We start from the raw sequence: 23,836 nt of genomic DNA, 5'->3' as shown, positions 1-23,836 counted from the left end.
CAGTTCATATGTGTCATGGATACTTTACAGGTGAGTACAATGTCGTTTTGCCCACAATGACTTTATTTGTATTGTATTTAGTTATTTAACCTATATAATTCAATGAAGAACAGACTGTCATTTGAAAAGACTTGCTTTCGTAACTTGCTATTCCCACTTAATTCTGTCAGGAATAGTGTTCCGTTAAAGGTCCTGAACAGCCATTCTGTCAGGAATAGTGTTCCGTTAAAGGTCCTGAACAGCCATTCTGTCAGGAATAGTGTTCCGTTAAAGGTCCTGAACAGCCATTCTGTCAGGAATAGTGTTCCGTTAAAGGTCCTGAACAGCCATTCTGTCAGGAATAGTGTTCCGTTAAAGGTCCTGAACAGCCATTCTGTCAGGAATAGTGTTCCGTTAAAGGTCCTGAACAGCCATTCTGTCAGGAATAGTGTTCCGTTAAAGGTCCTGAACAGCCATTCTGTCAGGAATAGTGTTCCGTTAAAGGTCCTGAACAGCCATTCTGTCAGGAGTAGTGTTACGTTAAAGGTCCTGAACAGCCATTCTGTCAGGAACAGTGTTCCGTTAAAGGTCCTGAACAGCCATTCTGTCAGGAATAGTGTTACGTTAAAGGTCCTGAACAGCCATTCTGTCAGGAATAGTGTTCCGTTAAAGGTCCTGAACAGCCATTCTGTCAGGAGTAGTGTTCCGTTAAAGGTCCTGAACAGCCATTCTGTCAGGAATAGTGTTCCGTTAAAGGTCCTGAACAGCCATTCTGTCAGGAGTAGTGTTCCGTTAAAGGTCCTGAACAGCCATTCTGTCAGGAATAGTGTTCCGTTAAAGGTCCTGAACAGCCATTCTGTCAGGAGTAGTGTTCCGTTAAAGGTCCTGAACAGCCATTCTGTCAGGAGTAGTGTTCCGTTAAAGGTCCTGAACAGCCATTCTGTCAGGAGTAGTGTTCCGTTAAAGGTCCTGAACAGCCATTCTGTCAGGAATAGTGTTCCGTTAAAGGTCCTGAACAGCCATTCTGTCAGGAATAGTGTTCCGTTAAAGGTCCTGAACAGCCATTCTGTCAGGAGTAGTGTTACGTTAAAGGTCCTGAACAGCCATTCTGTCAGGAATAGTGTTACGTTAAAGGTCCTGAACAGCCATTCTGTCAGGAATAGTGTTACGTTAAAGGTCCTGAACAGCCATTCTGTCAGGAGTAGTGTTACGTTAAAGGTCCTGAACAGCCATTCTGTCAGGAGTAGTGTTCCGTTAAAGGTCCTGAATAGCCATTCTGTCAGGAATAGTGTTACGTTAAAGGTCCTGAACAGCCATTCTGTCAGGAATAGTGTTCCGTTAAAGGTCCTGAACAGCCATTCTGTCAGGAGTAGTGTTACGTTAAAGGTCCTGAACAGCCATTCTGTCAGGAATAGTGTTACGTTAAAGGTCCTGAACAGCCATTCTGTCAGGAATAGTGTTACGTTAAAGGTCCTGAACAGCCATTCTGTCAGGAATAGTGTTACGTTAAAGGTCCTGAACAGCCATTCTGTCAGGAATAGTGTTCCGTTAAAGGTCCTGAACAGCCATTCTGTCAGGAATAGTGTTCCGTTAAAGGTCCTGAACAGCCATTCTGTCAGGAGTAGTGTTACGTTAAAGGTCCTGAACAGCCATTCTGTCAGGAATAGTGTTCCGTTAAAGGTCCTGAACAGCCATTCTGTCAGGAATAGTGTTCCGTTAAAGGTCCTGAACAGCCATTCTGTCAGGAGTAGTGTTCCGTTAAAGGTCCTGAACAGCCATTCTGTCAGGAGTAGTGTTCCGTTAAAGGTCCTGAACAGCCATTCTGTCAGGAGTAGTGTTCCGTTAAAGGTCCTGAACAGCCATTCTGAAAAGTATTTTTCCTCTCCTGGCTAACTACCAGGAAGTTTGAAAAGACAGGCTGAGTGGGCGGGCTCGCCTTGACTGACAGCTCTTTGAAACGTCTATGTCAAGCAACTTGGATGCAGTGAGCAGTGCTGCAGTAAAATCATCTCAAGCTAATTTGATTATACACAAAGCAACTGAAACAACATTGAACTTGCATCAATGCTATAAAAAATGTTTATACAACTCCCGTTTGGCATGTCTCTTGCGATGCGGTTCACAGCAGCACTGATGGATGCGTCAGAGTTTTGAACGACTCTTCCTCCCCTTTTGTTCCATGATGGCTGAAGACCTACAGTAGCTAGCCAGTAACTAGCTAACACCAGATACAGATGAAGACCTACAGTAGATAGCCAGTAACTAGCTAACACCAGATACAGACCTACAGTAGATAGCCAGTAACTAGCTAACACCAGATACAGATGAAGACCTACAGTAGCTAGCCAGTAACTAGCTAACACCAGATGCAGACCTACAGTAGATAGCCAGTTACTAGCTAACACCAGATACAGATGAAGACCTACAGTAGATAGCCAGTAACTAGCTAACACCAGATACAGATGAAGACCTACAGTAGATAGCCAGTAACTAGCTAACACCAGATACAGATGAAGACCTACAGTAGATAGCCAGTAACTAGCTAACACCAGATGCAGACCTACAGTAGATAGCCAGTAACTAGCTAACACCAGATACAGATGAAGACCTACAGTAGATAGCCAGTAACTAGCTAACACCAGATACAGATGAAGACCTACAGTAGATAGCCAGTAACTAGCTAATGCCAGAATCAGATTAAAGGGGAAACATAGAAGTACCTTTGCCATAGATTAATAGGGTCAACTGTTAATTATATTTGCTGACACCCTACAGTCAAACTTTGGCACCAGAGTAGAGTATGTTTTACTGCTAACCTACAAAGCATTCCATGGGCTTGCTCCTACCTATCTCTCCGATTTGGTCCTGCCGTACATACATACACGTACGCTTCGGTCACAAGACGCAGGCCTCCTTATTGTTCCTAGAAACAGCTGCAGGCAGGGCTTTCCCTATAGAGCTCAATTTTTAAGGAATGGTCTGCCTATCCATGTGAGAGACGCAGACTCTGTCTCGACTTTTAAGTCCTCACTGAAGATCTCTTCAGTAGGTCCTATGATTGAGTGTAGTCTGGCCCAGGGGTGGCGAAGGTGAACGGAAAGGCACTGGAGCAACGAACCGCCCTTGCTGTCTCTGCCTGGCCGGCTCCCCTCTCTCCACTGGGATTCTCTGCCTCTGACCCTATTACGGGGGCTGAGTCACTGGCTTACTGGTGCTCTTCCATGCCGTCCCTAGGAGGGGCGCATCACGTCGTGACAGGCTTTTTTCCGCCATAATCTATTTGAGTGGGTTGAGTAAATGATGTGATCTTTCTGTCTGGTTTTTGCGGCCCCTTCAGGCTTGTGAGGTGGGGGAGATCTGCGTGGGCTGTACTCAGCCTTGTCTCAGAGTAGTAAGTCAGTGGTCTGTTGATATCCTTCTGGTGGTGTGGGGGCCTGTGCTTTGGTACAGTAAATGGGTGGGGTTACATCCTGCCTGGTTGGCCCTATGTGGGGTATATTCAGACGGGACCACAGTGTGGTTACCAGCCTATTAAACTCCAACGTGTGGTTTATATATACACACACACAGAACAGAAACGGTCTGCAACATCACATAATCAGATCGTCATTGCCATAGCACAGATGTCTTACCTCCATTCATACGTTCCCTGCTGTTGAAAAGTGGTTCATTTCCAAAGTCAATAGGTCTCCAATCTGAAGGAAAGACAATGAACCAGGTTAACATGAGAACGGACCAGACTTTATACAGTAGTTAGTTAACCAGTTAGTTCACCAATTAGTTCACCAGTTAGTTCACCAGTTAGTTAACCAGTTAGTTCACCAGTTAGTTCACCAGTTAGTTCACCAGTTAGTTCACCAGTTAGTTCACCAGTTAGTTCACCAATAGTGAATGGATGTCATGATCAAATGACAGAGTTATTTAAAGTGATCTTGTAGAGATGTTTCTCATTTAGTGTAACGTGACTATTCATTCACATGGGGGCAAGAACATAACTCAACATGGTTTGACATCAAGAACATACATGTGATGACCGTCTGAAACCTGACGTGATGTTTATACTAACCAAACCAGGGAAGATCATGCTTTAGGAGGCCATTTGTTTTTAGAAACATATCCCTTTATTAGCACATTCCAATAGCACAATATCATATTTCCAAGACCATGAAATTCAACAGGCTAAAATATTCCTTATATCTTTGAAACAGGCTGTGGTGCAGCATGGGTAATGTAGATAACAGTTAAAAGGACACACACAGTCAAGTCAAGGCCCTACATTCACAAAGAAGACTTAGCAATGTGCATTAAACAGTAAATAACAAAGGTTGCATCCGAAATGACTCTATTCTCTATAGTAGTGTTACTATTTAAATGACTCTATTCTCTATAGTAGTGTTACTATTTAAATGACTCTATTCTCTATAGTAGTGTTACTATTTAAATGACTCTATTCTCTATAGTAGTGTTACTATTTAAATGACTCTATTCTCTATAGTAGTGTTACTATTTAAATGAGACCTTATTCTCTATAGTAGTGTTACTATTTAAATGACACCTTATTCTCTATAGTAGTGTTACTATTTAAATGACTCTATTCTCTATAGTAGTGTTACTATTTAAATGACTCTATTCTCTATAGTAGTGTTACTATTTAAATGACTCTATTCTCTATAGTAGTGTTACTATTTAAATTACACTATTCTCTATAGTAGTGTTACTATTTAAATGACACTATTCTCTATAGTAGTGTTACTATTTAAATGACTCTATTCTCTATAGTAGTGTTACTATTTAAATGACTCTATTCTCTATAGTAGTGTTACTATTTAAATTACACTATTCTCTATAGTAGTGTTACTATTTAAATGACTCTATTCTCTATAGTAGTGTTACTATTTAAATGACTCTATTCTCTATAGTAGTGTTACTATTTAAATGACTCTATTCTCTATAGTAGTGTTACTATTTAAATTACACTATTCTCTATAGTAGTGTTACTATTTAAATGACTCTATTCTCTATAGTAGTGTTACTATTTAAATTACACTATTCTCTATAGTAGTGTTACTATTTAAATGACTCTATTCTCTATAGTAGTGTTACTATTTAAATGACTCTATTCTCTATAGTAGTGTTTCTATTTATTATTAGTGTAGGGTAACACAGTAAGAACCATTAGAGGCTCTGAGGCCAGCCTGAAGGTAAGACAACCCTGACAGAACGTTTACTAGTTTGGTTTTGATTAATCTTTGAATCTATGACATCCTTGAATCTTTTATTCATTTTTTTTTTTTTTTAACATTAGTTAAGAACAGTGAGAATGAAACAGAAACAGAGAAAACATTAAATGGACACATTGTGTAGAATCTTCATCACTAGACGTGTAGATCCTCTCCATGCTCAGCAGTGGAGCATATTATAGGGGCCCTAACATCGTAAAACTATTTTCTGTCAACACTGAGTTGTAGAAGAATGAGAGAGTTTTAGTCAGGCAGAGCCATGGACGGCTGCTAGGCACCATATGGCCTGTTACGTTCAAGACCCCTCTGAGTGCTCATTAATATTACTTTGAGGTGTATCATCCCAAATGGTACCCTATTACCTATAGTGACCCAGGAACGGAGGGGTCTGGTCAAACGTAATGAGGGAATAGGGTGCAATTTGGGATGCAGCCCCGAAGTGACAAGGAAAAAAAGTGCTTACTGCAGACCTAATAAATGTGATCAGATCCATTAACTAATTAGAATTATTAAAAGACTTTAAACAAATCTCATCTCAGAGAAGGGAAGGGATGCAAGAAGCCATGGCTGATTTAAAAGCACCGTGACAACATGCCATTTCTTTCTCTCCATATCGAAAGTTAGCAAAAAGAAAATGAAAAACAATAAATAAACATGGAGATACATTAAAGTCATTGATTAGAAGCTGAAGGCAGCAAAGCTTTGAGCTGTATATGGATTGATAAATCATAGCTGTATGCTGCAATGGTGAGCTAAGATGGTTGGGACAAATCAAACGCTGTACAACATGAGCACAAAATCTATAATATCGAGAATTTCATGGTAAAGATTACACCCGTTGTATCCGGAGCATGTGACTAATAAAATAACATTTGATTTGAATCAAGAAAAATATTATTCTCAAAGGAAATTCTGGAGTGAAAACGTGTAATAGTAGACTATATAGATCAACTGTATTCCAGATGAGATGGGACCAAGCACCATAGTGGTGCTATAGAATTGATAGCAAAGAACGATTATTGTGAAATCTGAAGTAGCCCTCCAAGATTCTAGAGCATCTAGCTAGTTATCCATTCTGTGAATACCATGTGTATGGTTACAATCATTTCCCAATTAGTTTAGCTGTGTTATTGTATGGGGTTAGAGAGATGGGGAGCATTTCTTCTCACACAGCTACATATATGTGTTACACTATGTCTTCTGAGCTGGGTCAGGTGGTCTCTCCCTCTCTCTCTGTGCCTCTCTGTGCTTCTCTCTGTCCGTCCGTCCGTACAGAACTTTCATGCAATTCAGGAAATATAAAACCTGTAATGTAATTGAATCTTCTGAAGTTTGTAATTACCACTTTCAAATTTCAGACATGAAATTTATGAAAAATGTATCAATCCTTACGAAAATGTCCATTAATCCACATAATAATTTACATCTCCTGTTGCTGCAGGATTATTTTTCTGCTGTAGCAAACTCGTTCAAATTAAGATCCTACATCTGTAAGTGGTATTGAGATGAACATCTCCAAAATGGACAACTGTGATGCGGTCCTCTAGACTTCAAAATGGATTTATAGGACAAGAAACAACCACAGCACATTTCTTTAAGTAATGAAACAACGAGAAAACAACTGTAATGCGGTTAAGTCCTGTACGCTTGTGAATATATTGAGCAATTAAATATCTCGCTTTTCCAATAGTATCAGTGTGTCTGTGATTGGTGGTTTCACCCCACTCCCTCTAACACAATCTGTGTCCCAAATGGCACCCTATTCCATATAGTGCACTACTACTGTATAGGGTGCCATTTGGGACGAATCCACTATCACAGCTCTATCTTAATGTTCTATTAAACTGTGGATATATCATAGGAAATAGAGGCATGTTCAATAACTCAAAAACAAGGTTTTGGTAGAGTAGACAACAACATGGTAGAGAGTAGACAACAACATGGTAGAGAGTAGACAACAACATGGTAGAGAGTTGACAACAACATGGTAGAGAGTAGACAACAACATGGTAGAGAGTTGACAACAACATGGTAGAGAGTAGACAACAACATGGTAGAGAGTAGACAACAACATGGTAGAGAGTAGACAACAACATGGTAGAGAGTAGACAACAACATGGTAGAGAGTAGACAACAACATGGTAGAGTAGACAACAACATGGTAGAGAGTAGACAACAACATGGTAGAGAGTTGACAACAACATGGTAGAGAGTAGACAACAACATGGTAGAGTAGACAACAACATGGTAGAGAGTAGACAAGAACATGGTAGAGAGTAGACAACAACATGGTAGAGAGTAGACAACAACATGGTAGAGAGTAGACAACAACATGGTAGAGAGTAGACAACAACATGGTAGAGAGTAGACAACAACATGGTAGAGTAGACAACAACATGGTAGAGTAGACAACAACATGGTAGAGTAGACAACAACATGGTAGAGAGTAGACAACAACATGGTAGAGAGTAGACAACAACATGGTAGAGAGTAGACAACAACATGGTAGAGTAGACAACAACATGGTAGAGAGTAGACAACAACATGGTAGAGAGTTGACAACAACATGGTAGAGAGTAGACAACAACATGGTAGAGAGTTGACAACAACATGGTAGAGAGTAGACAACAACATGGTAGAGAGTAGACAACAACATGGTAGAGTAGACAACAACATGGTAGAGAGTAGACAACAACATGGTAGAGAGTTGACAACAACATGGTAGAGAGTTGACAACAACATGGTAGAGAGTAGACAACAACATGGTAGAGAGTAGACAACAACATGGTAGAGAGTAGACAACAACATGGTAGAGAGTAGACAACAACATGGTAGAGAGTAGACAACAACATGGTAGAGAGTAGACAACAACATGGTAGAGAGTAGACAACAACATGGTAGAGAGTAGACAACAACATGGTAGAGAGTAGACAACAACATGGTAGAGTAGACAACAACATGGTAGAGTAGACAACAACATGGTAGAGAGTAGACAACAACATGGTAGAGAGTAGACAACAACATGGTAGAGAGTAGACAACAACATGGTAGAGAGTTGACAACAACATGGTAGAGAGTAGACAACAACATGGTAGAGTAGACAACAACATGGTAGAGAGTAGACAAGAACATGGTAGAGAGTAGACAACAACATGGTAGAGAGTTGACAACAACATGGTAGAGAGTTGACAACAACATGGTAGAGAGTTGACAACAACATGGTAGAGAGTAGACAACAACATGGTAGAGAGTAGACAACAACATGGTAGAGTAGACAACAACAGGGCGGCAGGTAGCTTAGTGGGTAAGAGCGTTGTGCCAGTAACCGAAAGGTCGCTGGTTCTAATCCCCGAGCCGACTAGGTGAAAAATCTGTCGATGTGCCCTTGAGCAAGGCACTTAACCCTAATTGCTCCTGTAAGTCGCTCTGGATAAGAGCGTCTGCTAAATGACAAAAAAAAAAAAATTAATAAAAAAAAACATGGAAGAGAGTAGACAACAACATGGTAGAGAGTAGACAACAACATGGTAGAGAGTTGACAACAACATGGTAGAGAGTAGACAACAACATGGTAGAGAGTAGACAACAACATGGTAGAGAGTTGACAACAACATGGTAGAGAGTTGACAACAACATGGTAGAGAGTTGACAACAACATGGTAGAGAGTTGACAACAACATGGTAGAGAGTTGACAACAACATGGTAGAGAGTTGACAACAACATGGTAGAGAGTAGACAACAACATGGTAGAGAGTTGACAACAACATGGTAGAGAGTAGACAACAACATGGTAGAGAGTTGACAACAACATGGTAGAGAGTAGACAACAACATGGTAGAGAGTTGACAACAACATGGTAGAGAGTAGACAACAACATGGTAGAGAGTAGACAACAACATGATAGAGTAGACAACAACATGGTAGAGAGTTGACAACAACATGGTAGAGAGTAGACAACAACATGGTAGAGAGTAGACAACAACATGGTAGAGTAGACAACAACATGGTAGAGAGTAGACAACAACATGGTAGAGAGTAGACAACAACATGGTAGAGTAGACAACAACATGGTAGAGTAGACAACAACATGGTAGAGAGTAGACAACAACATGGTAGCGAGTAGACAACAACATGGTAGAGTAGACAACAACATGGTAGAGAGTAGACAACAACATGGTAGAGAGTAGACAACAACATGGTAGAGAGTAGACAACAACATGGTAGAGAGTTGACAACAACATGGTAGAGAGTAGACAACAACATGGTAGAGAGTAGACAACAACATGGTAGAGAGTTGACAACAACATGGTAGAGAGTTGACAACAACATGGTAGAGTAGACAACAACATGGTAGAGAGTAGACAACAACATGGTAGAGTAGACAACAACATGGTAGAGTAGACAACAACATGGTAGAGAGTAGACAACAACATGGTAGAGAGTAGACAACAACATGGTAGAGTAGACAACAACATGGTAGAGTAGACAACAACATGGTAGAGAGTTGACAACAACATGGTAGAGAGTAGACAACAACATGGTAGAGAGTAGACAACAACATGGTAGAGAGTTGACAACAACATGGTAGAGAGTTGACAACAACATGGTAGAGTAGACAACAACATGGTAGAGAGTAGACAACAACATGGTAGAGTAGACAACAACATGGTAGAGTAGACAACAACATGGTAGAGAGTAGACAACAACATGGTAGAGAGTAGACAACAACATGGTAGCGTAGACAACAACATGGTAGAGAGTAGACAACAACATGGTAGAGAGTAGACAACAACATGGTAGAGTAGACAACAACATGGTAGAGTAGACAACAACATGGTAGAGAGTAGACAACAACATGGTAGAGAGTAGACAACAACATGGTAGAGAGTAGACAACAACATGGTAGAGAGTAGACAACAACATGGTAGAGAGTAGACAACAACATGGTAGAGAGTTGACAACAACATGGTAGAGAGTAGACAACAACATGGTAGAGAGTAGACAACAACATGGTAGAGAGTTGACAACAACATGGTAGAGAGTTGACAACAACATGGTAGAGTAGACAACAACATGGTAGAGAGTAGACAACAACATGGTAGAGTAGACAACAACATGGTAGAGTAGACAACAACATGGTAGAGAGTTGACAACAACATGGTAGAGAGTAGACAACAACATGGTAGAGTAGACAACAACATGGTAGAGAGTAGACAACAACATGGTAGAGAGTAGACAACAACATGGTAGAGAGTTGACAACAACATGGTAGAGAGTTGACAACAACATGGTAGAGAGTAGACAACAACATGGGAGAGAGTAGACAACAACATGGTAGAGAGTAGACAACAACATGGTAGAGAGTAGACAACAACATGGTAGAGAGTAGACAACAACATGGTAGAGAGTTGACAACAACATGGTAGAGTAGACAACAACATGGTAGAGAGTTGACAACAACATGGTAGAGAGTAGACAACAACATGGTAGAGTAGACAACAACATGGTAGAGAGTTGACAACAACATGGTAGAGAGTAGACAACAACATGGTAGAGAGTTGACAACAACATGGTAGAGAGTTGACAACAACATGGTAGAGTAGACAACAACATGGTAGAGAGTAGACAACAACATGGTAGAGTAGACAACAACATGGTAGAGTAGACAACAACATGGTAGAGAGTAGACAACAACATGGTAGAGAGTAGACAACAACATGGTAGAGTAGACAACAACATGGTAGAGTAGACAACAACATGGTAGAGAGTAGACAACAACATGGTAGAGTAGACAACAACATGGTAGAGAGTAGACAACAACATGGTAGAGAGTAGACAACAACATGGTAGAGAGTTGACAACAACATGGTAGAGAGTAGACAACAACATGGTAGAGAGTAGACAACAACATGGTAGAGAGTTGACAACAACATGGTAGAGAGTTGACAACAACATGGTAGAGTAGACAACAACATGGTAGAGAGTAGACAACAACATGGTAGAGTAGACAACAACATGGTAGAGTAGACAACAACATGGTAGAGAGTAGACAACAACATGGTAGAGAGTAGACAACAACATGGTAGAGAGTAGACAACAACATGGTAGAGAGTAGACAACAACATGGTAGAGTAGACAACAACATGGTAGAGTAGACAACAACATGGTAGAGAGTAGACAACAACATGGTAGAGTAGACAACAACATGGTAGAGTAGACAACAACATGGTAGAGAGTAGACAACAACATGGTAGAGTAGACAACAACATGGTAGAGAGTAGACAACAACATGGTAGAGAGTAGACAACAACATGGTAGAGAGTTGACAACAACATGGTAGAGAGTTGACAACAACATGGTAGAGAGTAGACAACAACATGGTAGAGTAGACAACAACATGGTAGAGTAGACAACAACATGGTAGAGAGTAGACAACAACATGGTAGAGAGTAGACAACAACATGGTAGAGTAGACAACAACATGGTAGAGAGTAGACAACAACATGGTAGAGTAGACAACAACATGGTAGAGTAGACAACAACATGGTAGAGAGTAGACAACAACATGGTAGAGAGTTGACAACAACATGGTAGAGAGTTGACAACAACATGGTAGAGAGTAGACAACAACATGGTAGAGAGTAGACAACAACATGGTAGAGAGTAGACAACAACATGGTAGAGTAGACAACAACATGGTAGAGTAGACAACAACATGGTAGAGAGTAGACAACAACATGGTAGAGTAGACAACAACATGGTAGAGAATAGACAACAACATGGTAGAGAGTAGACAACAACATGGTAGAGAGTTGACAACAACATGGTAGAGAGTTGACAACAACATGGTAGAGAGTTGACAACAACATGGTAGAGAGTAGACAACAACATGGTAGAGAGTAGACAACAACATGGTAGAGAGTAGACAACAACATGGTAGAGAGTAGACAACAACATGGTAGAGAGTAGACAACAACATGGTAGAGAGTAGACAACAACATGGTAGAGTAGACAACAACATGGTAGAGAGTAGACAACAACATGGTAGCGAGTAGACAACAACATGGTAGAGTAGACAACAACATGGTAGAGAGTAGACAACAACATGGTAGAGTAGACAACAACATGGTAGAGTAGGTAACAACATGGTAGAGAGTAGACAACAACATGGTAGAGAGTAGACAACAACATGGTAGAGAGTAGACAACAACATGGTAGAGAGTAGACAACAACATGGTAGAGAGTAGACAACAACATGGTAGAGAGTAGACAACAACATGGTAGAGAGTTGACAACAACATGGTAGAGAGTAGACAACAACATGGTAGAGAGTAGACAACAACATGGTAGAGAGTTGACAACAACATGGTAGAGTAGACAACAACATGGTAGAGAGTAGACAACAACATGGTAGAGTAGACAACAACATGGTAGAGTAGACAACAACATGGTAGAGAGTAGACAACAACATGGTAGAGAGTAGACAACAACATGGTAGAGTAGACAACAACATGGGAGAGAGTAGACAACAACATGGTAGAGAGTTGACAACAACATGGTAGAGTAGACAACAACATGGTAGAGAGTAGACAACAACATGGGAGAGAGTAGACAACAACATGGGAGAGAGTAGACAACAACATGGTAGAGAGTAGACAACAACATGGTAGAGTAGACAACAACATGGTAGAGTAGACAACAACATGGTAGAGAGTAGACAACAACATGGTAGAGAGTAGACAACAACATGGTAGAGTAGACAACAACATGGTAGAGTAGACAACAACATGGTAGAGAGTAGACAACAACATGGTAGAGAGTAGACAACAACATGGTAGAGAGTAGACAACAACATGGGAGAGAGTAGACAACAACATGGGAGAGAGTAGACAACAACATGGTAGAGAGTAGACAACAACATGGTAGAGAGTTGACAACAACATGGTAGAGAGTAGACAACAACATGGTAGAGAGTAGACAACAACATGGTAGAGAGTTGACAACAACATGGTAGAGAGTAGACAACAACATGGTAGAGAGTAGACAACAACATGGTAGAGAGTAGACAACAACATGGTAGAGAGTAGACAACAACATGGTAGAGTAGACAACAACATGGTAGAGTAGACAACAACATGGTAGAGAGTAGACAACAACATGGTAGAGTAGACAACAACATGGTAGAGAGGACAACAACATGGTAGAGAGGACACAGTGAACTGAACAACAACAGTTACAACAACATCGTATCGAGACGGTGCCATGGGTATACTTTGACTCAACTCATATTTAAAAAAATATACACCTTCTTATCAAACAGCGCCCGGTTTCCCAAAAGCATCTTAAGGCTACGTTCATCGTTAGAACCTTCGTATAAGCTTAGTTAGATCTCCGAACTGTTTACCAAAATCATTGTTACTAAAGTTGCTCTTGAAAGCATTTGTTATTTATCGACTGCGTCAGACAACTCGTAGAACAGCTAAGTATGTCATTAGATGATTTCTTTGCCCTCCCGCATCAATTTATACACAGAAGACTTCTTATAAACACAAAATCAAGATGTTTATCTGTCTTTCTGTGACCCCAATAACTTCAGAATGAAATTCACAGTGACTACAAATACAAAGCGCCCATTTCTTTGCATAACAAGCGAAGAATATAAAGATGCTTCAAATGAAAATCCAGATGACTGTATTAAAATATACAGTGCATTCAGAAAGTATTCAGACCCCTTGACTTTTTTCACATTTTGTTACGACAAAGCAAAAACAGTTTTTTAGACATTTTAGCAAATTTATTAAAAATAAAAAACAGAAATACCTTATTTACATAAGTATTCAGACCCTTTGCTATGAGACTCGAAATTGAGCTCAGGTGCATCCTGTTTCCATTGATCATCCTTGAGATGTTTCTACAATTTCATTGGAGTCCACCTGTGGTAAATTCAATTGATAGGACATGATTTGGAAAGGCACACACCTGTCTATATAAGGTCCCACAGTTGACAGTGCAAGTCAGAGCAAAAACCAAGCCATGAGGTTGAAGGAATTGTCAGTTGAGCGCCGAGACAGGATTGTATCTAGTCACAGATCTGGGGAAGGGTTCCAAAAAATATCTGCAGCATTGAAGGTCCCCAAGAACACAGTGGCCTCCATCATTCTTAAATGGAAGAAGATTGGAACCACCAAGACTTGGCAGCCCAGCCAAACTGAGCAATTGGACAACCATCAGGCCTTTATGGTAGAGTGGCCAGACGGAATCCACTCCTCAGTAAAAGGCACATGACAGCCCACTTAGAGTTTGCAAAAAGGCACCTAAAGGACTCTGACCATGAGAAACAAGATTATCTGGTCTGATAAAACCAAGATTCAACTCTTTGGCCTGACTGCCAAGCGTCACGTCTGGAGGAAACCTGGCACCATCTCTACCGTGAAGCATGGTGGTGTGAGCATCATGCTGTGGGGATGTTTTTCAGCGGCAGGGACTGGGAGACTAGTCAGGATCGAGGGAAAGATGAACGGAGCAAAGTACAGCGAGATCCTTGATGAAAACCTGCTCCAGGACCTCAGACTGGGGCGAAGGTTCACCTTCCAACAGGACAACAACCCTAAGCACACAGCCAAGACAATGCAGGAGTGGCTTCAGGACAAGTCTCTGAATGTCCTTGAGTGGCCCAGCCAGAGCCCGGACTTGAACCCGATCGAACATCTCTGGAGAGACCTGAAAATAGCTGTGCAGCGACGCTCCCCATCCAACCTGACAAAGCTTGAGAGGATCTGCAGAGAAGAATGGGAGAAACTCTCCAAATACAGGTGTGCCAAGCTTGTAGCGTCATACCCAAGAAGAGTTGAGGCTGTAATCGCTGCCAAAGGTGCTTCAACAAATTACTGAGTAAAGGGTCTGAATACTTTAGTAAATGTGTTTTATTTATTTTTAATACATTTGCAAACATTTCTAAAAACCTGTTTTTGCTTTGTCATTATGGGATATTGTGTGTAGATTGATGAGGGAAAAAAACAATTTAATCAATTTTAGAATAAGGCCTGAACGTTACAAAATGTGGAAAAGGTGAAGGGGTCTGAATACTTTCCTAATACACTGTATGGACAGTAGACTACATAGACCTACATATTGGAATGATATTGAAATCAATTTCATGTTAATTCAGTTGAGTTATATTTAGCTATTTGTTTGCTACTGTCTAATTTTTGCCTCAATATATTTAATGAAAAAATATATATATATTTTAGCAGACGCTCTTATCCAGAGCGACTTACAGGAGCAGTTAGGGTTAAGTGCCTTGCTCAAGGCCACAGACAGATTTTTCACCTAGTCGGCTCGGGGATTAGAACCAGCGACCTTTCGGTTACTGGCCCAACGCTCTTAACCACTAAGCTACCTGCCGCCGTGATGTGTAACATGCACGATGATGTGCCAAATCTTGATTCAGTGCATTATTATAGGGGTAAGCATTAGAATAAGACACTTCAATATTTGTAGCCATAGGTGATAATATCTCTCTAGGAGCTGATCTGTCATCAGTATTGTGGAATAATTATAATGTTCATGTAAGATTGGAAAGGGATAACGCTGATCTGAGAGCAGTTCTTTGTTTTCTTTCGATCTCATCAGTATCGACACATGATCCAACAACGCACTTAGCGAATGTTCTCTCTGCGTGGTGTTTTGGGAAACACGTTACATCTTTAGCCATACATTTCCCCTCTTATCAACCTGTACATTTCCCCTCTTATCAACCTGTACATTTCCCCTCTTATCAACCTGTACATTTCCCCTCTTATCAACCTGTACATTTCCCCTCTTATCAACCTGTACATTTCCCCTCTTATCAACCTGTACATTTCCCCTCTTATCAACCTGTACATTTCCAATAAGCAAAATATCAACACAGTGGACAAAGCTGGTTTAAAGGACATCATTTCAACACACTTTGCCCACTGGGAACAACACAACAATTGATGAAAATAACTTGCAATGTAAAACAGTGGACAGCACTGCGATAGTAAAAAGAGGTTAATGCTTTACTCTGACCAGCCCTGTGCCACTCCCAGTGTTGATTAGCCTGGTCCCAGAACTGGTTGTATTGTCTTGACATCCCATTGGTGTGACAATGTCCATAGGAGTTGGCAAGACAGCACAAACAGATCTGGGACCAGGCTATATGTTAAGGCCAATGTAAAGAGGACGGAGGGCGTTAGGGGCTCCGTCTGTCTATCTGTCACAGCTTCAGAAGACAGTGTACCAATGCAGTTAGATTGTCTCCAGTCCTTCATAAAGGAAATAAAACAATGGTTTATAATATTGATATAATCAGACACAAGCAACTCCATCATCCAAGCAAACTCAATATGGACAAATGAGAGTGTTCTCTCCACATTCAGGAGGTGCGGGTTAAAAATGATCCAACAAAAACAAGTTCTGTTTATTTATTCATACTGAAACAAAGTCCATTTGTAAACTCTTAGGAACCCAGAGGACTGGACACATGCTGGGGGAGAAGGAGGATCTATGCCCTGTCAGGAAACGTACACACACTGATTCCTTCTTCAAGAGAAGCAGATCTGTTTTTCATGCTTGGTGGAGCATCTCTCTCTCTCTCTCTCTCTCTCTCTCTCTCTCTCTCTCTCTCTCTCTCTCTCTGTCTCTGTCTCTGTCTCTGTCTCTGTCTCTGTCTCTCTCTCTCTCTCTCTTCTGTCTCTGTCTCTGCTCTTCTCTCTCTCTCTCTCTCTCTCTCTCTCTCTCTCTCCCTCTCTCTCCTCTCTCTCTCTCTCTCTCTCTCTCTCTCTCTCTCTCTCTCTCTCTCTCTCTCTCTCTCTCTCTCTCTCTCTCTCTGTCTGTCTGTCTCTCTCTCTCTCTCTCTCTCTCTCTCTCTCTCTCTCTCTCTCTCTCTCTCTCTCTCTCTCTCTCTCTCTCTCTCTCTCTCTCTCTCTCTCTCTCTCTCTCTCTCTCTCTCTCTCTCTCTCTCTCTCTCTCTCTCTCTCTCTCTCTCTCTCTCTCTCTCTCTCTCTGTCTCTCTCTCTCTCTCTCTCTCTCTCTCTCTCTCTCTCTCTCTCTCTCTCTCTCTCTCTCTCTCTCCTCTCCTCTCCTCTCCTCTCCTCTCCTCTCTGTCGGTCTGTCATAATGTGAGAACCTCCTGTTGTAGCTGTCAGAGGTTCACTACCCATGCAAACAGCTCTCTCTCGGCACCACTGTAAGAGCGTCCTCTCGTCTTGACTGTACAATTGAATTTGTCACAAGCACAGGATTAACTCCCCACTGAAAGGCTCAGGGCCAGTAACAAATGGCACACTATTCCGTACATCGTGCACTACTTTTCCATCCAGGGCCCTGGTCAAAAGTAGTGCACTATGTAGGGAATAGGGTGCCATTTGGGACGCAGCTTAGATTCAGAGTCCCATCCTTCCCAGAATTTGGACGTTAACAAGCTTCAGTGAAACAGGAAGCACATCATCACAGCAAACCCTCCACTTCCTGTATTTAAGCCACAGCATTAGCAAATTCACTAAGAGAGTCCAAAGAGAATCCAACCATAACCCTCCACTTCCTGTCTTTAACCCCCCACTTCCTGTATTTAACCCGCCACAGACCAGAAGGAACTCTGGTGCCTCTTGTTAACTCTCAACATGTTTTCAGAGGCACAGATACCAAAGAGAAGGGCAGTCAGACCAGACCGTTCCTTTACATTTGTGAGGGTGTCTGTAGATATGCGAGGGCAGGTGTGTGTCTGGTTGGTAAAGTCTTAAAGTCTGCTGCTGCCCAAGTTACACCCAGTCACAGTATTGTCTCTCTCAGTGGGTCTGTTGAACCCATCTCTCTGTCTGTCTGTCTCTCTGTCTGTCTGTCTGTCTCCGTGTCAAACACCGTCAGCACTGGGAGTCTCTGTCTGTCTGTCTGTCTCCGTGTCAAACACCGTCAGCACTGGGAGCTCCGATGCTCGTCCTCTTTCTCCAGCCTGATAGACAGCATGGGCTCCACTGGAGGGGCGGTGGGTCCTGCCAGCCCCAGCCCAGAAAGAGGCCCTCCGTTGGGGTAGTGGGCTGACATAACCCCTCCAGGCCCGGGGTAGTGGTTGTGGTTAGGCCCGGGGCCGTAGTGAGAGCTGTGGTAGTGGGTACTCTGGTAGGACACTGAGTGCTGGCTGTTCTTCTTTGCTGCTAGTTGGTAGCGGTGGCAACACAGCACTATCACCAGAGTGACTGATGCCAGGAGCAACAGACCCCCCCCGCCGGCCATTACATAATACCAGTAGGGGGGGATGGGCTTCACTGACACCTCTGTGTCTACTGTTGGCCCACTGGCACCAGGAAGAGCTCCCCCTGGTGGCAGAGCAGAGACACACATAGAGTTGGCTTGGCAGGTAAGAGAAGAGAAGCAAGACAGGCATGCAGAGTGCAGACCCCACTGTCTTCTGAAAGACCATTTTGTATTTGATTTCTTACTAGGGGAGTTTGAATGGATTTAGCAAACAGACGTATGCTACAGATAGACTGGCAGAGGCTCATGCTGCTGGCATTGCTGGGGTTGGATCTTTCATTGGTAAAATGCATCGCAAAGCCAGTTTTATGCTGCTAAAATGTTGAAGATTTTCAATAATTCTTTGTAGGGAGCGGCATGCAGGTCTTTCCCAGTAAAATCTGACTGAGAAGGAGAGTTCATCCAGCCATTATATAGCATCCATTAAAGGCTCATTTGAAATTGAAATAATTTGTAAGTTCGGTGTAAAAAAAACCTGCCATGTGCACTGCAAAATGAATTCACTTGGCAGAAGAGAGAGAAAAACTCCCTTGCTTCAAACTTAAAACAGTTTCAGGTGTTATCAAAGACCATAGCTTTGATTTGAATTTAAGATTGTGCATCTTAGAAAGCCATATTTCTAGGACCATATTTGACCTCTTCTCAGCTCTGCTGTTTGAATGAAAGACAGGAGAGAGAGCAGGGGGATAGTTAGCTCTGCATTCTGGGAGAGAGCAGGGGGATACTTAGTTCTGGGAGTGAATTCTGAGTGATCACTTTCAGATTCTCTGGTTTTCTTTTATTCATGATTGTCTGCCAGTCTTGTCTGCCTCAAGCCAAACATCTCCATGGAAACCACCCCAACACCCGACAGCCAAACACACAGGTCCAGTCAGAGCGTCCATCGCTCACTCATCCACCACAGAGTATCACAGATGATGCATCCCAAATGGCACCCTATTCCCTAGTGCACTACTATTGACCAGAGCCCTGTGGGTCAAAAGTAGTACAATAAAGGGTGCCATTTGGGGACTGACACACAAAATAATACTGCCATCCAAAAGAGAAAATCCTGCCAACAATCTGAACCTCTACCCTGCTCTAACTGTTAGTAGTCACTCTGCTCCTCTACCTGCTCTATCTGTTAGTAGTCACTCTGCTCCTCTACCCTGCTCTATCTGTTAGTAGTCACTCTGCTCCTCTACCCTGCTCTATCTGTTAGTAGTCGCTCTGCTCCTCTACCCTGCTCTATCTGTTAGTAGTCACTCTGCTCCTCTACCCTGCTCTATCTGTTAATAGTCACTCTGCTCCTCTACCCTGCTCTATCTGTTAGTAGTCACTCTGCTCCTCTACCCTGCTCTATCTGTTAGTAGTCACTCTGCTCCTCTACCCTGCTCTATCTGTTAGTAGTCACTCTGCTCCTCTACCCTGCTCTATCTGTTAGTAGTCACTCTGCTCCTCTACCCTGCTCTATCTGTTAGTAGTCACTCTGCTCCTCTACCCTGCTCTATCTGTTAGTAGTCACTCTGCTCCTCTACCCTGCTCTATCTGTTAGTAGTCACTCTGCTCCTCTACCCTGCTCTATCTGTTAGTAGTCACTCTGCTCCTCTACCCTGCTATATCTGTTAGTAGTCACTCTGCACCTCTACCCTGCTCTATCTGTTAGTAGTCACTCTGCTCCTCTACCCTGCTCTATCTGTTAGTAGTCACTCTGCTCCTCTACCCTGCTCTATCTGTTAGTAGTCACTCTGCTCCTCTACCCTGCTCTATCTGTTAGTAGTCACGCTGCTCCTCTACCCTGCTCTATCTGTTAGTAGTCACTCTGCTCCTCTACCCTGCTCTATCTGTTAGTAGTCTCTCTGCTCCTCTACCCTGCTCTATCTGTTAGTAGTCACTCTGCTCCTCTACCCTGCTCTATCTGTTAATAATCACTCTGCTCCTAAACCTGCTCTATCTGTTAGTAGTCACTCTGCTCCTCTACCCTGCTCTATCTGTTAGTAGTCACTCTGCTCCTCTACCCTGCTCTATCTGTTAGTAGTCACTCTGCTCCTCTACCCTGCTATATCTGTTAGTAGTCACTCTGCACCTCTACCCTGCTCTATCTGTTAGTAGTCACTCTGCTCCTCTACCCTGCTCTATCTGTTAGTAGTCACTCTGCTCCTCTACCCTGCTCTATCTGTTAGTAGTCACTCTGCTCCTCTACCCTGCTCTATCTGTTAGTAGTCACGCTGCTCCTCTACCCTGCTCTATCTGTTAGTAGTCACTCTGCTCCTCTACCCTGCTCTATCTGTTAGTAGTCTCTCTGCTCCTCTACCCTGCTCTATCTGTTAGTAGTCACTCTGCTCCTCTACCCTGCTCTATCTGTTAATAATCACTCTGCTCCTAAACCTGCTCTATCTGTTAGTAGTCACTCTGCTCCTCTACCCTGCTCTATCTGTTAGTAGTCACTATGCTCCTCTACCCTGCTCTATCTGTTAGTAGTCACTCTGCTCCTCTACCCTGCTCTATCTGTTAGTAGTCACTCTGCTCCTCTACCCTGCTCTATCTGTTAGTAGTCACTCTGCTCCTCTACCCTGCTCTATCTGTTGGTAGTCACTCTGCTCCTCTACCCTGCTCTATCTGTTGGTAGTCACTCTGCTCCTCTACCCTGCGCTATCTGTTAGTAGTCTCTCTGCTCCTCTACCCTGCTCTATCTGTTAGTAGTCACTCTGCTCCTCTACCCTGCTCTATCTGTTGGTAGTCTATCTGCTCCTCTACCCTGCTCTATCTGTTAGTAGTCACTCTGCTCCTCTACCCTGCTCTATCTGTTAGTAGTCTCTCTGCTTCTCTACCCTGCTCTATCTGTTAGTAGTCACTCTGCTCCTCTACCCTGCTCTATCTGTTAATAGTCACTCTGCTCCTCTACTCTGCTCTATATGTTAGTAGTCACTCTGCTCCTCTACCCTGCTCTATCTGTTAGTAGTCTCTCTGCTCCTCTACCCTGCTCTATCTGTTAGTAGTCACTCTGCTCCTCTACCCTGCTATATCTGTTAATAGTCACTCTGCTCCTCTACTCTGCTCTATATGTTAGTAGTCACTCTGCTCCTCTACCCTGCTCTATCTGTTAGTAGTCACTCTGCTCCTCTACCCTGCTATATCTGTTAGTAGTCACTCTGCACCTCTACCCTGCTCTATCTGTTAGTAGTCACTCTGCTCCTCTACCCTGCTCTATCTGTTAGTAGTCACACTGCTCCTCTACCCTGCTCTATCTGTTAGTAGTCACTCTGCTCCTCTACCCTGCTCTATCTGTTAGTAGTCACTCTGCTCCTCTACCCTGCTCTATCTGTTAGTCACTCTGCTCCTCTACTCTGCTCTATATGTTAGTAGTCACTCTGCTCCTCTACCCTGCTCTATCTGTTAGTAGTCACTCTGCTCCTCTACCCTGCTCTATCTGTTAGTAGTCACTCTGCTCCTCTACCCTGCTCTATCTGTTAGTAGTCACTCTGCTCCTCTACCCTGCTCTATCTTTTAGTAGTCACTCTGCTCCTCTACCCTGCTCTATCTGTTAGTAGTCACTCTGCTCCTCTACTCTGCTCTATATGTTAGTAGTCACTCTGCTCCTCTACTCTGCTCTATATGTTAGTAGTCACTCTGCTCCTCTACCCTGCTCTATCTGTTAGTAGTCACTCTGCTCCTCTACTCTGCTCTATATGTTAGTAGTCACTCTGCTCCTCTACCCTGCTCTATCTGTTAGTAGTCACTCTGCTCCTCTACCCTGCTATATCTGTTAGTAGTCACTCTGCACCTCTACCCTGCTCTATCTGTTAGTAGTCACTCTGCTCCTCTACCCTGCTCTATCTGTTAGTATTCACACTGCTCCTCTACCCTGCTCTATCTGTTAGTAGTCACTCTGCTCCTCTACCCTGCTCTATCTGTTAGTAGTCACTCTGCTCCTCTACCCTGCTCTATCTGTTAGTCACTCTGCTCCTCTACTCTGCTCTATATGTTAGTAGTCACTCTGCTCCTCTACCCTGCTCTATCTGTTAGTAGTCACTCTGCTCCTCTACCCTGCTCTATCTGTTAGTAGTCACTCTGCTCCTCTACCCTGCTCTATCTGTTAGTAGTCACTCTGCTCCTCTATCCTGCTCTATATGTTAGTAGTCACTCTGCTCCTCTACCCTGCTCTATCTGTTAGTAGTCACTCTGCTCCTCTACCCTGCTCTATCTTTTAGTAGTCACTCTGCTCCTCTACCCTGCTCTATCTGTTAGTAGTCACTCTGCTCCTCTACCCTCCTCTATCTGTTAGTAGTTACTCTGCTCCTCTACCCTGCTCTATCTGTTAGTAGTCACTCTGCTCCTCTACCCTGCTCTATCTGTTAGTAGTCACTCTGCTCCTCTACCCTGCTCTATCTGTTAGTAGTCACTCTGCTCCTCTATCCTGCTCTATCTGTTAGTAGTCACTCTGCTCCTCTACCCTCCTCTATCTGTTAGTAGTTACTCTGCTCCTCTACCCTGCTCTATCTGTTAGTAGTCACTCTGCTCCTCTACCCTGCTCTATCTGTTAGTAGTCACTCTGCTCCTCTACCCTGCTCTATCTGTTAGTAGTCACTCTGCTCCTCTACCCTGCTCTATCTGTTAGTAGTCACTCTGCTCCTCTACCCTGCTCTATCTGTTAGTAGTCACTCTGCTCCTCTACCCTGCTCTATCTGTTAGTAGTCACTCTGCTCCTCTACCCTGCTCTATCTGTTAGTAGTCACTCTGCTCCTCTACCCTGCTCTATCTGTTAGTAGTCACTCTGCTCCTCTACTCTGCTCTATATGTTAGTAGTCACTCTGCTCCTCTACCCTGCTCTATCTGTTAGTAGTCACTCTGCTCCTCTACCCTGCTCTATCTGTTAGTAGTCACTCTGCTCCTCTACCCTGCTCTATCTGTTAGTAGTCACTCTAGACCTGTCTTCCCTGTCCTCACTGTCTGCCCTGTCCTCACTGTCTGCCCTGTCCTCACTGTCTGCCCTGTCCTCACTGTCTGCCCTGTCCTCACTGTCTGCCCTGTCTACCCTGTCCTCACTGTCTGCCCTGTCCTCACTGTCTGCCCTGTCTGCCCTGTCCTCCCTGTCTGACCTGTCTGACCTGTCTGCCCTGTCTGCCCTGTCTGCCTCTTCTCTGGATCAGTTGTTTGAGCTGCACAGTAGAGAGAAAAAAATACTATGGCTGAGTCTGAAATGGCACCCTATTCCCTATATAGTGCTCCACTTTAGACCAGAGAATGGCACCCTATTCCCTATATAGTGCTCCACTTTAGACCAGAGAATGGCACCCTATTCCCTATATAGTGCTCCACTTTAGACCAGAGAATGGCACCCTATTCCCTATATAGTGCTCCA

The 23,836-nt window shown here is 43.0% G+C and overlaps 1 protein-coding gene across 1 annotated transcript in view; it reads right to left on the bottom strand.

The window, feature by feature from the left end:
- LOC311125799 (neuropilin-2-like) overlaps positions 1-23,836 on the bottom strand; it is a 43,386-nt gene that overhangs the window by 7,294 nt on the left and 12,256 nt on the right. Inside the window, exon 2 of the mRNA XM_084199833.1 lies at positions 3,612-3,674. Within this exon, the coding sequence (XP_084055959.1) occupies positions 3,612-3,674 (63 nt within the window). The remainder of the gene's footprint in view (positions 1-3,611; positions 3,675-23,836) is intronic.

This window comes from Coregonus lavaretus (assembly GCF_964263955.1).
Source record: "Coregonus lavaretus genome assembly, contig: HAP1_SCAFFOLD_3230, whole genome shotgun sequence".
NCBI classification, from domain to species: Eukaryota; Metazoa; Chordata; class Actinopteri; order Salmoniformes; family Salmonidae; genus Coregonus; species Coregonus lavaretus.
This window is presented reverse-complemented; position numbering and strand designations above follow the sequence as displayed.